The following is a 17938-nucleotide window of genomic DNA, read 5'->3' as shown; positions in this document are numbered from 1 at the left end:
AGGGAGAGGGAGAGATAGAAACATCAATGATGAGAGTCATTGATCTGCTGCCTCCTGCATGCCCCCTGCTGGAGATCAAACCCAAACCCAGGCTTGTGCCCTGACCAGGAATCGAACCACTATCTCCTGAATCATAGGTTGACGCTCAACCGCTGAGCCACGCTGGCTGGCTGTATTTCTCTTTTGTTGATATTTTTCTTTGTTGTGCAAAAACCTTTTAGTTTGTTGTATGGTCATTTGTTTATTTTTTTCTTGCTTGAGGAGATATGTCAGAAAACATTGCTATGAGAAATGTCCAAGATTTTACTACCTATGTTTTCCCTGGGGATTTTTTGGTTTCAAGCCTTACATTTAAATGTTTAATCTATTTTGAGTTTATTCTTGTATGTGTTGTAAAAAGGTGATGTAGTTTCATTTTTTGCATATATCTAATTTTCTCAACACCATTTATTGAATAGACTGTCTTTACCCTGTTGTGTGTTCTTTCCTTATCATAAATTAATTGACCATATAGGGACTATTATTTTTCATTGATTTATGTGTCTGTTTTTATGCCTGTACCATGCTATTTTGATTACAATAGCCTTGTACTTCAACTTTGTTTGCATTTCTCAAAATTTTTGTGACTATTCAGGGTCTTTTGTGGGTCCACATAAAATTTTAAATGCAAATTTTTCAATTCATTAGACTCTGAATTTAATGTATGGTCATATACTCTTAAGCTGTTTTTACTCTATCTTCTCCAATCACAAAGATTTGGATTAATATGCATATGCTGTCCTAAGTTTCACACAGGGAGAATTGTGAATTTTTAAAGTTATAAACAAGTTTTTTGTATTTCTATTAAATACTAAGAAGTAGAATTGTTGGGTCATATGGTAGTTCTATTTTTAAGTTTTTGAGAAACCTCCATACTATTTTGCATGGTGGCTTCACCAATTTATAATCCTATCAGTAGTACATGATGTAGTCCCACTTGTTTATTTTCTCCTTTGTTTCCCTTGCCCTAGGAGATGTATCAGCAAACCTATTGCTATGAGAGATGTCTGAGATGTTGCCTACATTTTCTTCTAGGATTTTTATGGTTTCACGACTTACATTTAAGTCATATCCATTTTGAGTTTATTCTTGTGCTTGGTGTGAATTAATGGTCTAGCTTCATTTTTTTTCATGTTCCTGTCCAATTTTCCCAACACCCTTTATTGAAGAGACTGTCTTTACTCCATTGTATGTTCTTGCCTCCTTTGTCAAATATTAATTGAGCATAATGGCTTGGGTCAATTTCCAGGTTCTCTGTTTTGTTCCACTGATCTATATGTCTGTTCTTGTGCCAGTACCAGGTTATTTTGATTACAGTGGCTTTGTCATATAAGTTGATATCTGGAATTGTGATTTCTCTAACTTTGTCCTTCTTTCTCAGAATTTCCGTAGCTATCCAGGGCCTTTTTTGGTTTATATAAATTTTTAGAGTGTTTGTTCTAGATCTATGAAGTATGCCATTGGTATTTTAATGGGAATTGCATTGAATTTATTGATTAGTTTGGGTAATATAGACATTTTTATTATGTTAATTCTACCAACCCATGAACATACCATATTCTTCCAGTTCTTTATATTTTCCTCTATCTCTTTTTTCAAAGTCCTGTAGTTTTCCACATACAAGTCTATTATCTCCTTCACTGGGTTTATTACTAAGTATCTTAATTTTTTTGTTGCAATGGTAAATGATATTGCTTTTTTAGTTTCCCTTTCTGTGAGCTCACTATTACTGTATAAAAATGCCAGGGATTTCTGGGTGTTAATTTTGTATCCTGCTACTTTGCCTAATTCATTTATTAAACCTAGTAGTTTTTTTGGTGGACTCCTAAGGGTTTTCTATGTACAATATCATGTAGTCTGCATATAATGGCAGTTTTATTGCCTTTTTTCCAATTTGAATTCCTTTTATTGTTTCTTTTTGTCTGTTAGCTTTGGCAAGGACTTCCAGTACTATGTTGAATAAGAGTGGTAAAAGTGGACATCCCTGTCTTGTTCCTGTTCTTAGGGGAAATGGTTTTAGTTTTCGCCCATTGCATATGATGTTGGCTGTAAGTTTGTCATATATTTATTGCCTTTTTTATGTTGAAGAATGATACATCAAAATTAAAAGCGTATGCACAGTGAAAGAAGCCATTAACAAAACAAAAAGGTAGGCCACAGTATGGGAGAACATATTTGCCAATGATATATTTGATAAAGGGTTAATTTCCAAAATATATAAGGAACTCATACAACTTAACAAAAAGAAGACAAACAATTTAATTAAAGTATGGGTAAAAGACCTAAATACACCCTCTCCAAAATGGAAATACAGATGGCCAAGAGACATATAAAAAAATGTTCGAAGTCACTACTCATCAGAGTGATGCAAATTAAAACAACAATGAGATATCACCTCACACCTGTCAGAATGGCTACCATCAACAAATCATCAAATGACAGGTGCTGGTGAGGATGTGGAGAAAAGGAAACCCTAATATACTTCTAGTGGGAATGCAGACTGGTGTGGCCACTATGGAAAACAGTATGGATGTTCCTCAAAAAATTAAAAATGGAATTGCCATTGGTCCCCGTGATCCCACTTCTAGGAATATATCCTAAAAAACCCAAAACACCAGTCAGAAAGAATTTATGCACCCCTTTGTCCATAGCAGCATGATTTAGAATAGCTGAGATCTGGAAACAACCCAAGTTCCCATCAGTAGATGAGTGGATAAAAATGCTGTGGTACATTTATACCATGGAATACTATGCAGCTATAAAAAAGGATATTTTTACCCTTTAGAACAGCATGGATGGATCTGGAGAGGATTATTTTAAGTGAAATAAGCCAATCAGAGAAAGACAAGTACCACATGATCTCACTCAAATGTGGAATCTGATGGACAAAATGAACTGATGGACAAGATAGATACAGAGAAATAGAACCACAGAGCAATCAGACGAATTTCAGAGGGAAGGTGAGGGTGGGGATTGGGAAGGAGAGATTAATCAAGAACTTAAATGCATATATACATGACCTGTGAACACAGACAATAGTGTGCAGAAGACCTGGGGTGGGCAGGGGTGGATGCCTGGTGGAGGGGTTCAATGGGGAAGAAAGGGAGGACATCTGTAATACTTTCAACAATAAAGAAAATATTTAAAAAAACAAAACAAAATAACTACACAAGTTTTCAGTCATTGGACACATTGATAAAGAATATGAGGTACATACAATGGAAAATTATTCAGCCATGAAAAGGAATGAAATCTTGCCATTTGAGACTTGAATGGATCTACAGGGCATTATGCTAGGTGAAATAAGTCAGATAGAGAAAGAAAAATACCATACGATTTAACTTATATGTGGAATCTAAGAAACAAAATAACCTACTAAACAAAAGAGAAACTCATAGATACAGAGAACAGATTGATGGCCTCCAGATTGGAGGGGATTGGGTGGGTGAATGAAAAAGGTGAAAGGGATTAAGAAATAAATACTGCCAGTTATACAAATAGTCACAAGGATGTAAAGTAGAACATAGGGAATTTCATCAATGATATTTTACTAAATATGTATGGTGTCAGGTGGATACTACATTTATTAGGGATAGCACCTCATAAATTATCTAAATATCTAATTTCTATGTTATAGAACTGAAAGAAATATAATAATACTGTATGTCAACTGTAAATGAGCAATAAGTTTTTCAAAATAAAATGAGAAAAAGCACTATGGGTAAGTGATCTTGATGCGTGCTCTTGGAAAAATTCTATGGCACATTATTTAACAGATAGTATGGGAGAAGGGATCAAGGGGGAAAAAAGGGAGACATCTGTAATGTTTTCAACAATAAAGGTAAATTTTTAAATAAAGAGATCTCTAGAAGCATCACTGATTTCCTAAAAGAAAGTAATGCCAAATAACCTCACTTTTTCCTTTTCTTTGTTCCAATTCCTCAGCCTCCTTCCCTTTGACAATCATCAACTTGTTTTAAATTATGAAGAAACTCTATACTGTTCTCCATGGAAGCTGCTTTATTTTACATTCCCTTCAACAGTATACCAGGTTTTCAACTTATCCACATCCTTGCCAACACTTGTGCTCTTTTTTATAAATGTTTTTTATTGATTTTAGAGAATGAGGAAGGGGGAGAGAGAGAGAGAGAAACATCAATAAGAGAGAGAACCATCAATGGGCTGCCTCCTACACACTCTCTACTGGGGATCAAGCCTGCAATCCAGGCATGTGCCGTAACAGGGAATCGGACCAGTGACCTCTCAGTGCTTGGGAGGACACTCAACTAACTGAGCCACACTGGCGAGGGTATTATGCTCTTTTAAAATCTATTTATTTATTTATATATTTATTTATTTTTCAATTACAGTTGACTTTTAATATCATGGTTTCAGCTATAAAGCATAGCAGCTAGACATTTTTATAACTTACAAGATGATCCACCCATTAAGCCTGACACCGTATGTAATTGCAATATTATTGACTGTATTCCCTAAGCTGTACTTCACATCCCTGTGACTATTTTTATGACTGGTAATATGTACTTCTTAATTCCTTTCACCTTTTTTACCCATTCTCGCCAACCCCCTTCCCACCTGGCAATCATCAGTTTGTTCTTTGGATAGACAGATTGCTTCTGCATTTACTATATTGTGATAAGACATGGCATAACTCTCTGGAATACACTATACTAATCACAAATGAGAGTAAAAAATGCAAATACTCTTAGTGTTGTTATGAAAATAATTTTGACCTAATAAATCCCCTGAAAGATCACTGGAGACAGAGTTTCCTAAACCACACTTCAGAAACCTGCTCTAGAGAAACCATGGAAAAATAGTGAAATATGACATAAGTTGAAACCTAATAGATGAAAAACTGTGGAATATGCAAATGTGTAATCCAAAAAGAGCAAGAATTTGGAATAAATAAAGAACAGACTAAACAAAGAGGAAACTAATGCTGTAAAAATAATATAGATGCAACTATATCAACAATTGCTTTAAATGTAAATGGTTTAACACTCAATTTAAAAAACAAATATTTTAATACTGTATTAAAATAGATTTGAATTATTTTTATTAGAGTTACACTTTATATATAAGAACACAGATTGAAACTGAAAGGATAGAAAAAGGTATATCATGTAAAACTGAAACTAAGTGGTATTTAAACAACTTGGATGACTCTTTATAGATAATGTGGTGATTGAAGAAAAGCCAGAGATAAAAGAATATGTACTGTATTTTATTTGTACAAAGTTCAAAGCATACAAAAATAATTGATTATGAGATAGAAAATTGATTACCACTTGGAGTATAGACTGTGAAAGAGCATGAGAGTACCTTATGGGGTGCTGAAATTTTTTCATATTCTTACTTGTGTGTGACTATGGAAATATATATATATGTATATATGTATCAACACAAATATACATATTATCAAACTATATAATTTTGATTAGTGTACTTGTATTTTATTTATTATAAAATAAATGAATAAATTTTTTAAAAAGAAACTGTGGTGGGCAGAAAAGTCATTAAACATGCCATTTATCTTTATAAGCTTTGGTAGTTAAAGAAGATTAATTTTGTCAGTTGAATAAAAGATTGAACTAAGATATTGGACAATGATAACACAAAATGTGAAGGAGAGGAGATTGGAGTATAGGGTTTTAATGTTATTGTGTTGATCAGAAGAGAATATAGGTATTGATTAAACAGATTAGTTCTGCTATACATGTTGGGGGTGGGGGAGTGGGTGGGGAGAGATTAATCAAAGAACTTATATGCATATATGCATAACCCAGGGATACAGACAATAGTGTGGAGAAGTCCTGGGGGGGGAAGCTGGCAGATTCCAGGTGGAGGGCATCAATGGGGGCAAAAGGATGGCATCTGTAATACTGTCAACAATAAAGATAAATTTTGAAAAGTAAAATAAAATTGTGAAGAAAAAAACCTTTTATGTTAAAGGAACATAAACAGGATGTGTAATGTCTTTACTAGTAAAGTAGAAAAAAAGATAATAAAAAATATATGTTTTAATAGAATGCAGGGTAGACAGAGGAAATGAGCCAAAAGGAATATGATAGAACACAAAATAAGATGGTAGAATAACTCAAAATATATCATAATCACAATAAACATAAAAAGATAAAAGGCATCTATTAAAACACAGAAATTTTCAGATTGATGCTATTCCCACTAATGCTGAAGGATTCCTTTCTAAAACTTGGAAATGAATAGATTATTTGAAACACACTGTATTATTATTTAATACATATTCTAGCACCTAAAGAAATAACAGATTTTATAGCAATAATTATATTTTCTTCTCTTGTAGTCTGATCTCAACAATGAAATGGAATCTGATATAATAGGTGTGGTAAGTAGTCTTTTAAGATCTTGTTTTATAAAATAAAATATTTCACATATACTATATACTTTTTGATGCTAGAATACTAAATAATCATATTTCCTTTAGTATCCTGTATAAAAGTATAGAGACATAAATATATAGTGAATGTTTAAAGCGTAGAGTGGTTTATGTTTTCTGTCACACAAATGAAATTGTTTGAAAAAAGGGAAAACATCAAATGTTTCTTATAGAAGATATTCTAAAATGTGAGACAGAAATAAACCATAAATTAATTGAAAAAGTATAATTTACAATGAGCAGTATCTTTTCAGCATATACTAAAACAAAAACATAAATAGTTCCTTTATTGACATTACTGATTTGTAACACTCTTTCCTTGAGAAATAATTTGCTTGTGTGCATCTTTCTTCAGGCAGAAACTATAACTACACTTTGGAATTTTTAATTACTCAACAGACAGACCTTAATACATTTAATAAGACAAAGTTTTTTGAAATTATGTATATCAAATATTGGTATAGAAAAATTTATCTTCTTAAAATGTCACTGTTGGGGAAATACTTTTTCTATATAATTGCAAACGAAAGAAACCTTGACCCTATAACGTGTTGCCTTGGGTACTTCTGTATATTCTTCCTTTCAAAAAAAACAACACCTGATAGTACTGTTTAGAATTACAGATTACCTAAAGTATTTTAGATGTGGCTGAAACAATTAGAATTGATGAACTATATTTCTTCCTTTCTAGGTGAATGTAGTATTCATTTGAGGAAGTTTAAGAAGCTCAAACACTCCTATAAATGATTTAAGAGTAGTTTTTAGCTTTTGTGTTTTTTGTGGAGTTTTTTTTAATATATATTTTTATTGATTTCAGAGAGAGAGAGAGGAAGGGAGAAAGAGAGAGAGATAGAAACATCAGTGATGAGAGAGAGTCATTGATCGGCTGCCTCCTGCACAACCCCTGCTGGGGATCGAGCCCACAACCCAGGAATGTGCCCTGATTGGGAACTGAACTGAGATCTCCTGGTTCATAGGTCAATGCTCAGTGGCTGAGCCACGCTGGCTATGCTAGCTTTTTTTTGTTTTGTTTTGTTTTGTCCAGTGTTTAGCAGTTGTTTCATGCCAAAATAAAGTGTCTAATACTAATTTCATTTTTCATATAATATCTGGAATAAAAAAGAAAAACCCTCTGCCTTAAAAACTAGCTCCTTTTTACAGTTTGCTAATGTTTGAATGTCATTTTTTTTTTTTTTTTTTTTACTCTGTCTTGTGTTTCTTGTCAGAATGAAAATTTCTCTGTAGGACATAAAATGTTAAACAAGTTAATGCTTTCTTTTAAATGTTTTTAAATTTTTAATTCTTTTTAAATTAGAGTTTGCATTCAATATTATTTTATATTAATTTCAGGTGTACCTCATAGTGGTTAGACAATCATATACTTTACAAAGTGTTCCCTCTGATATTTCCAGTACCCAACTGACACTATACATAGTTATAGCCATAGGAAAAAAAAAACAAAATCTTACCATGTGCTAGAGCATGGATGGACATACAGGGTATTATGCTAAGCCAAATAAACCATTCAGAGAAAGACAAGTATCACATGATCTCATTTATATGTGGAATATAATGAACACAATAAACTGATGAACAAAATAGATCCAGAGACATAGAAGCATGGAACAGACTGACGAATCTCAGATGGAAGGCAGGGTGAGGTAGTGGGTTGGGAGAGATTAATGAAAAAACTTATATCCATATATGCATAACCCACAGACATACACAGTAGTATGGGGAAAGCCTGAGGGGTGGGTGCAGAGTGGAGGGGATCAGTGCGTGGGGAGAGGGGACATCTGTAATACTTTCAACAACAGAGATAAATTTTAAAAAAGAGAAATAAGGCAGTCAGAGAAAGACCAATACCATATGATTTCACTTATATGTGAAACCTAAGGAACAATACAAATGAACAAACAACAGAAACAAAGTCTTAGGTACAGGAACAGACTAATGGTTTCCAGAGGGGAAGTAGGTTGAGGGCCTGGGTGTAAAAAGTGAAGGGTTTGAGAAGTACAGATTGGTAGTTATAAGATAGTCATTGGGATGTAAAGTGCAGCATAGGAAATGCAGTTCATGCTTTCTTTTTAAGTACAAGAAAGGTTTTTGGGTTCTTTCTGAAAAAAGGTTTCGATAAGGGCAGTTTAAATAAAGCCTGAGGACATTCAATTCAGAGATGGTGAACTGGAGAAGAACGGAACAGGAGGAAAAACAGACTACTTGACAGTTTTCCTAGGGGTAGGAAAATTTGCTCTTGAACCATTTGTTTTAGTTAAGAATAAACTGAATTTAACTCAGTAACAAACTAGTAACTACCAAAGGCATAGTTAAAAATGAAGTGGCTCCGCATTCTGCATCTGGAATAAATCATCATCACATCTCTCTCATTATCAACTCAGAGGAGGTTTTGTGTTTGAGATTATTCTATTTTAGAAATCATGAAAAGACTATTTTATCACATTTTTTATTCTTTTGTAGACTGGAAGGTTGTAATGACTATATGTTATATAAATTGAATACACTTTGAGGTTTCTGATATATATTGCTTTTTAAATGTAGAGAAATACATTTTAAATGTTTTTCTTACTGATAATTTAATAAGCATACATTATCTGTTACCTAATATTTTATTTTTCACCCTGTTTTCTCCAAACATTCCTTGCCCCTACCCTTCCATTTTATTTTTCTTTATTCTTAAGATTTTTTCTTCCTTACTATTTCTATTTTCTTTTGCTGTTTTCCTCTCACTGCTCCATATGGAACCTGAAAGCAAAGTATTGATGTGAAATACAGGAAATGTTCATAGACTTTGAGAATGTATATAATGTTAAAACATTACAGCCTTTAGAAACTAATTTAAAAAAACACCTAATGTCTAAGGGATTTTTATGTATCTTTATTCACACTGCTCATGATTAACAATGATAACTATGTCTTCTCTCTAAGACATGCTTTTTTATCAGAAATTATATTGACATTAAAGTGATGAATGGACATGCAGAAAAAAGCAAAAATTATTCTTGTCTTTCTCTACAGGGCAATCTGTTTTAAGACTTCTAAGCACCTAATATTTGATACTAATATTTGACCCTCCTCAGAATAGCATACATTCCTTATATATTGGTCAGGTGTCAGTTCTGGGATCCAATTTTTGATATACCTCAAGTAAAATGAGTAATATCATCAAATCATATATTCTTAAACTTGGAACGCACTTTAGTTTCAGTCCAACCATTACTCTAGTATTTGAATAACCTCTTATACATTAAACTAGGCCTAACATATGCCAAGTGCTGTATTTGTCACTTAACAATCATTTAATTTCATTTTATTATCATAATCCCTGTGATATGAAATACATTTTACAGATAAGGAAGCTGAGACTGATAGACTCTAAGTCACTTGCTCAAGATCATACAACTAATAAGTTGCACATATGGGATTTGTATTGAAGTTATTGATACACCAAAAGCGATGCTCTTTTTTTAATACCACATATCTGTACAACCTATGCTCATATACCTGCAGTTCTATTTACCTGGGAAACTCATCATAAACAGCTCTTAGTTTTGGAAGGTCCTCTCTTAGAATGACATAAAACCTGCCATTCTATAGTGCCCCCTCATCATTCTTACTTCAACTCCCAGATGTTGACAGAACTAACTTAATTATTCTTACACATGACTGCTTTTCATATATTTTAATACAGAGATATTGTCTTCCGCAGATAAACATTCTCAGGTCCCCTTACCATTATGGTTGCTCTGGTGTTAATATGGTACAAGGTATCCATGACACTTTTTCATGAAGTACTCAGAACTTACTGGTACTCAGAACTATAACAGCCAGTAGAGAGAATTAGTCTGTCACTTCTTTTGTTCCAAATGCTATACTAGTATTAATGATGCTTAAGATATAATTCATTTTTGTATTGTTTCATTTTGATATCCCCATCGCAAGGTGACAAAGATTGTGCTGCTTCCTCAAATAATAAAAAAGAATAGAATATATGTTCATAACATTTACTATATGCAGACAAACTTTTCTATTTTACTTATGTTAATATTTAATTTAACTAAAATTCCTTAGTCATTTTCCCACAGCCACTGTAAATTCTCCCTTTCATATATTTTAGTGTTTGTTTTTTAAAAGTTATATGTTTGCCCCTATTAAGTTTCATCGTTACCACATATCCAACTCATTTACAACTCTAATTCATTCTCTTAGTTGATAATTACTGAGCACACATTATGTGCTATGCACTGTTCAGTATACTAGGAACAAAATAGGCACATAGCCCTGTCCTCATCAAATTTGAATCAACAAATAAATCAGTGAAATATATAGTATATCAATTGGTTATAAGTCTTATAGAGAGAAATAAAGTGAGGAGATAGGATCAAGTGCTAAGAAGCAAGATTAAATATTATGGAAGGCCTCCATGAAAAGGTGAATTGAGCAAAAACCTGAAGAACATGAGGGATCAGGCCTTGAACCATGTGGCTATCTGGGAGAAGTGTACTCTAAGTGGAGGATATAAAAAAGCAAAGCATATGAGGGAGGTGCCTGTGTGATGTACAGTATTACAAGAATAACCAGAAGGCCAGGGTGGCTGGAGTGAGATATCAAGGGGAGAGGGAATGGGGTGCAATAAACAAAGCTGAGGTCTTGGAGCAAATGGTTAGGGCAGATTATATAGGTGCTGGGCCACTGTAAAGACTTAAGTTTTCTCCCCTCAACATTTGATTTATTTAAATTTTCAAACATATAGGAAAATTGAAATTATTATACAGTAAACCCCCATATCCACACCACCTAGATTTGACATATAACATTTTACTGTATTTGCTTTGTCAAACATTCATCATCTCTCTATCCATCCCTCTGTTTACCCACCAATGCATCTTATTTTTTATGATTCACTGCCAGGTCAGTTGCAGAAATCAGTACACTTCATCCCAAATGCTTCAAACATACATATTATAAATGGAACTTCAATATTGATTTTCAGTTCAATTTTACAAGTAAAATTTACAAAAATGAAATGCACAAATACTAAGTGTGTCCTGCGAGTTTTGACAAATGCAAACACTTGTTTAACCCAAAACCCAATGAAGATATAGAACATTAACCTCATCTGGGAATTTCCCTCATGTTCATTCTGAGTCACACCTGATGTCTCTACTCCTATTTCCCACCCCCTCACTAGGAGGTAACCACAGTTCTGATTTTCTTCCTCCTTAGATTGATTATGAGAATTCTAAAAATTATAGAAATGAAGTCACACACTATACCTGTTTTATGTAAGGACATTCTCACTTAGCAAATTTTTATATCAATTTTTATATCAGTTAATTTTAATTTTTATATTTTATGTAACATTCTATTGTATAAATATACCACAATTTATCTTTTCTACTGTGGATGGAGATTCCTATTATTCCCAGTTAAAGCTATTATGAATAAAGTTTCTATAAGTATATATCATGGAAGGATATTTAGAAACCATTTTTAGAGCAATTTCAGGTTCATAACAAACTTTAAAGGAAGATACAGAAATTTCCCATATACTTCATACCCCCACACATGCATAGCCTACCCCATTATCACTGACCCCACCACAGTGGTATATTTCTTATAATTGGTGAACCTACATTGACACATCTGAGTCATCCAAAGTCCATAGTTTATATTATGGGATTAGACTTGCTGTTGTATGTTCTATGGGTTTGAACAAATGTACAATGATGTATATCCATCATTATAGTATCATAGAGTATTTTGGCTGACCTAAAAATCCTATTTCCATCGAATATTTCTTAGTCTTTTTGTAGACATATGTTGTTTTTTATTTTATTTTTCTATCACCATTTATCCCCTCTGTGCCCTCTTCAACATCTACTCATCCTCCTCTACCCCCCAGATCACCACACTGTTGTCTCTGTCCATGAGTTCTCTCTTTGTGTTTTTTTGCTCAATCCCTCAGTGCACCAAAAACCCCCAACCCGCTAAGCTGTCTGTCTGCTCCTTATCTATGAGTCGGTCTCTTTTTTGCTTGGTAGTTCAGTTGGTTCATAAATTCCACATATCAGTGAAATCTTTTGGTACTTCTCTTTCTCTGACTGGTTTATTTCACTTAGCATAATGTTCTCCAGGCCCATCCATGCTATTACAAAGAGTAAAATTTTCTTCCTATTTATGGTGAGGTAGTATTCCATTGTATAAATGTACCACAGCTTTTTTAACCATTCATCTACTAATGGACACTTGGGCTGCTTTCAGATCTTAGCTATTGTAAATAATGCTGCAATGAACATAGGGATACATATATTTTTTGGAATTAGTATTTTGGGTTTCTTCAGATAAATTCCCAGAAAAGGAATCACTGGGTAATAAGGAAGTTCCATTTTTAATTCTTTGAGGTAAGTCCATGCTGCTTTCCACGGTGGCTGCACCAGTCTACATTCTTACCAGCAATGCACCAGGGTTCCCTTTTCTCCACATCCTCGCCAACACTTGTTTGTTGATTTATTGATGAAAACCATTCTGACAGGTGTGAGGTTAATATCCCACTGTGGTTTTAATTTGCATTTCTCTGCTGATTAGTGACATTGAGCATCCTTTGATATGTCTATTGACCATCTGTATGTCCTCTTTGGAGAAGTATCTATTAAGGTCTTTTGCCCATTTTTTAGTTGGATTGTTTTGGAATTTTTTTGGTGTTGAACTTTATAAGTTCCTTATAAGTTTTGGACATTAACCCCTTGTCAGATGTATCACTGGTGAATATGTTCTCCCATTCAGTAGTTTGTCTTTTTATTTTACTGATGATTTCCTTTGCTGTGCAAAAACTCTTTGGTTTGATGTAGTCTCATTTGTTTATTTTTTTCTTTTGTTTCCCTTGCCCAAAGAGATATATCAAAAAAAAATATTGCTATGAGAAATATCTGATGTTATATTGCCTATGTTTTCTTCCAGGATTTTTATGGTTTTAAGTCTAACATTTAAGTCTTTAATATATTTTTCATTTATTCTTGTGTGCGGTGTAAGAAGGTGGTCTAGTTTCCTTTTTTTGCATGTACCTGTCCAAGTTTCCCAATACCACTTATTGAATAGACTGTCTTTAATCCATTGTATGTTTTTGCCTCCTTTGTCAAATATTGACTATAAAGACATGGATTTATTTCTGGGGTCTCTATTCTGTTCCATTGATCTATATGTCTTTTTTTATACCAGTACCATGCTGTTTTGATTACTATGACCTTGTAGTATAGTTTGATATCAGAAAGGGTGATTCCTCCAACTATGGTCTTCTTTCTCAAGATCACTATTGCTATTCTGGATTTTTTTTTTTTTGGTTCCATACAAATTTTTGAAACATTTGTTCTAGTTCCGTGAAATATTCCATTGATATCTTGATATGAATTGTTTTGAATTAATTTGTCAATTGCTTTGGAGAGTATGAACATTTTAATGTTAAGTCTTCCTATTCATGAACACAGAATATGCTTCCACTTACTTTTATCTTCCTCAGTTTCTTTCTTCAGTGTCTTATAACTTTCCAAGTACAGGTAATTTACATCCTTGGTTAAATTTATTCCTAGGTATTTTTCTTTTTTGGGGGGAGGAGGGGTTAGAAATAATATTTATTATCCCCTCTCCCATGTACAGATTACTTTTCAGAAAATGAAGGTATTACCCATGTCCTCATCAATAACAGTTTGTATAAAATAAACTTAATTCATATCTTGTCAAAAATATATTAATAACATCTTTTTAAAAGAATAGCCATTTTATTTTTCCAAGTTAGTTCAAGAATATCTTCAAGTTTTGTTTCAAATCAAATCAAGACAATCTTTGTTTATAGTTCATTTCTTGACAGAGCCCTTCCCCCCAAACCCTAAAAAAAATTTATATCCTAAGTGATAAACTCTTCCTGTACATTCAGAAAACTTTATATTGGAAATGAAAAAGAATAACTGAGATAGGCACTTACTCTCATGTACAATAATAAACCTAGGTGAGCTTCTACATCTTGCCTTGCAATGATGCTTACATAAAATAACTCATATATTATCAAGTTACAATGGTGATTTCTTGAAATGTAGATATGAGTGCTCTACACTTAAATCCTCTGATATTTTCATCTAACTTTTAAAAATTTACCTTTATTGTTGAAAGTATTACAGATTTCCCCTTTTTTCCCCCATTGACACTTTCTAACCAGCACACACACACGCACACCCCCCGCCCCAGGCCTTCACCACACTATTGTCTGTGTCCATGGGTTATGCATTTATGCATATAAATTCTTTGATTAATCTCTCCCCACCTTCCCTCTGAGATTCATCAGTATGATCCATGCTTCTATGTTACTGGATCTATTTTGTTTATCAGTTTATTCTTTAGATTCCAATTATAAGTGAGATCATGTGATATTTGTCTTTATCTGATTGGCTTATTTCATTTAGAAAAATATTCTCCAGGTCCATCCATGCTGTACGAGACCCTTCTTCTTTATAGCTGCATGGTATTCCATGGTGTAAATGTCCCACAGCTTTTTTACCCACTTATCTACTGATGGGCACTTGGGCTGTTTCCAGATCTTAGCTACTGTAAATTGTGCTGCCATGAACATAAGGGTGCATAAGTTCTTTCTGATGAGTGTTTCAAGTTTCTTAAGATATATTCCTGGAAGTGGTATCACTGGTTCAAAATGCAGTTCCAGTTTTAATTTTTTGAGGATCCCACATACTGTTTTCCATAGTGGCTGCACCAGTCTACATTTCCACCAGCAGTATACTGGTATTCTAATTTTTTAATCTGTAATTAAACCATTGCCATAAGGAAAAGCTTCATTCCAAGATGTTACCCCTTTCCCTCAGCTATTTCCCTCTAGAAGCTTGAATCATCTTCTCAGATTATGTAAAGAGATACATTAAAAGCACAGGGAAAAATATTGTTATTTTGCTGACATAATGTCCATATTTTAACTTCAAAATATAAAGAGTTAAAGAATCACTTAATTCATACGGTACAATATTAATTAATCAACAATGTTCCACAGACTCAGAAGTTTTCTAAAACTGGTTGTCTTCCCTGAATTTAGTAAGTTTGTAACCTATGACCCAATCAAAGAATGCGTTTGTAATAGGCTGCTGGTTTAATTTTAGAATTAGAAGTTTCAATGTTGTGCTATATTCAAACATAGAAATGCTATCAGTGACATATCAACTATTAGTTAAATTTATTCCTAGAATTTTTTTCTTTTTGAAGCAATTGTGAATGGGATTGCTTTTACAGTTTCTCTTTCTGGTACTTCATTATTGGTGTATAAAAATGCAACTGACTTCTGGACATTTATTTTGTATCCTGCTACTTCATGTATCAGCTTTAGCAGTCTTTTGGTGGTCTTTAGGGTTCTCTATATACAATATCATGTCATCTGCAAATAATAGCAGTTTTCTTCCTTTCCAATTAGGATGACTTTTATGTCTTTCTGTCTGATTGCTGTTGCTAGGGCTTCTCTTATTTTGTTGAATAAGAGTGGTGAAAGCTGACATCCCTGTTTGTTCCTGTTCTTAAGGAGAATGCTTGTTGTTTTCACCCACTGAGTATGATGTTTGCCATATATGGCCTTTATTACATTGAGATTTGTTCTCTCTATTCCCACTTGGCTGAGAGTTTTTATAATAAATGGGTGCTGGGTTTTATCAAATGCTTTTTCTGCATCTATTGATATGATCATGTGGTTTTTACCTTTCAATTTGTTTATGTGGTGTATCTCATTTATTGATTTGCAGATATTTTTACAACCTTGCATCCCCATAATAAATCTCACTTAATGATGATGTATCATCTTTTTAATGTATTGCTGGATTCATTTTGCTAATATTTAGTTGAGGATTTTAGCATCTATGTTCATTGGGGATATTGGCCTATAATTTTCTTTCTTTGTCATGTCTTTATCTGGTTATGGAATTAGGATAATACTGGTCTCTTAAAATGAACTTGGGAGTCTTCCCTCCTCTTGAATTTTTGGGAATTGTTTGCTAAAGATAGGTGTTAGTTCTTCTTTGAATGTTTGGTAAAATTCACCTGTAAAGTCATCAGGTCCAGGACTTTTGTTTGTTTGGATTTTTTAAATTACTGCTTCAGTTTCACTGGTTGTAACATGTTTATTTTGATTCTCTGATTCTTCCTGATTTAGTTTCGGAAGGTTGTATGTTTCTAGGAATGTATCCATTTCTTTCAGATTGTTCAATTTGTTAGCATAGAGTTGTTCATAATATTTTCTTAGAATCCTTTGTACTTCTCTGGTGTCTGTTGTTCTCCTCTTTCATTTCTGATTTTATTTTTTGGGGTCTCTTTTTCTTGATGAGTCTGGTTAAAGGTTTGTCAATCTTTTTTATCTTTTCAAAGAACCAGCTCTTAGTTTCAATGATCTTTTGTATATTTTGAACTCTTTCATTTATTTCTGCTCTGATCTTTACTATTTCCTTTCTTCTCACTCTGGGCTTTCTTTGTTGTTCTCTTTCAAGTTCTTTATTTAGCATCCATATGTGGACATATGTTTTTATTTCTCCTTGCAAATACCTAGGAATGCGGTTGCTGGGGAAGGCACATGATTAGCTTTCTAAGAAATGTCCAGAACTTTTCCCAAAGCAATTATATCATTTTATACCACAATAAAACTGTAAAAAAATCTCCATTGCTCCATATCCTCAAGAAAAGTTGGTATTCTAAGACTTTTCAATTTTAGCCATTCTGGTGGGTGTGCAGTGGTATCTATTGTGGCTTTTATTTGCATTTTGGTGTTAACAGATTTTTGTTAAGCACTTATTAACATGGTTTTCTTTTTTTGTTCTGTCATATATCTCCTTTGTGTGTATAATGTCTGCTCAAAATTTTGCCCATTTTTTTAAAAAAAATAGTTATTTGTATATTTTTATTATTGAGTTATCGGTGTTCTTTACGTAACCTGGATATCAGTCTTTTGTCAGACATGAGTATTTTCTCCCAGTGTAGCTTTGCCTATTCATTTTCTCAATGGAGTCTTTTGTTGAGCAATAGTTTTTACTTTGATGAAGTCTAATTTGATGATTCTTTTCCTGTCATGTCTAGAAAAACTTTGCTTACCCTAAGTTGTGAAGATAGTCTTTCACCTTCCTCTAGGTGCTTTGTAATCTTAGTTCTTACATTTAGATTCATGATCCATTTCAAAATATTTTTCTGTATGGTTTAATATAGGGGTTACAGATTATTGTGTTTCCCATGGATATTAGTTGTTTTAGTACCATTATGGAAAAAAGTGTGCTTTTTAGATTGGATTGTCTTCATATCTTTATCAAAAATTTAATGACTGTGTAAATGAAGATTGTTTCTGGGCAATATATTATTTCACTGCCTATTAGTAAGTTTTTATGCCAGTACCCCGCTGTTTTATTACTGGAGATTTAT

General features: G+C 33.2%; 1 protein-coding gene across 1 annotated transcript in view; it reads left to right on the top strand.

The window, feature by feature from the left end:
- LOC107530620 (uncharacterized) overlaps nucleotides 1-17938 on the top strand; it is a 307335-nt gene that overhangs the window by 60812 nt on the left and 228585 nt on the right. Inside the window, exon 3 of the mRNA XM_087813362.1 lies at nucleotides 6386-6427. Coding sequence (XP_087669488.1) covers nucleotides 6386-6427 — 42 coding nt within the window. The remainder of the gene's footprint in view (nucleotides 1-6385; nucleotides 6428-17938) is intronic.

Source organism: Miniopterus natalensis, chromosome X (assembly GCF_054644295.1).
Source record: "Miniopterus natalensis isolate mMinNat1 chromosome X, mMinNat1.hap1, whole genome shotgun sequence".
NCBI classification, from domain to species: domain Eukaryota; kingdom Metazoa; phylum Chordata; class Mammalia; order Chiroptera; family Miniopteridae; genus Miniopterus; species Miniopterus natalensis.
Note: the sequence above shows the minus strand (reverse complement) of the source record. Positions and strands in the feature narration are given on the sequence as shown.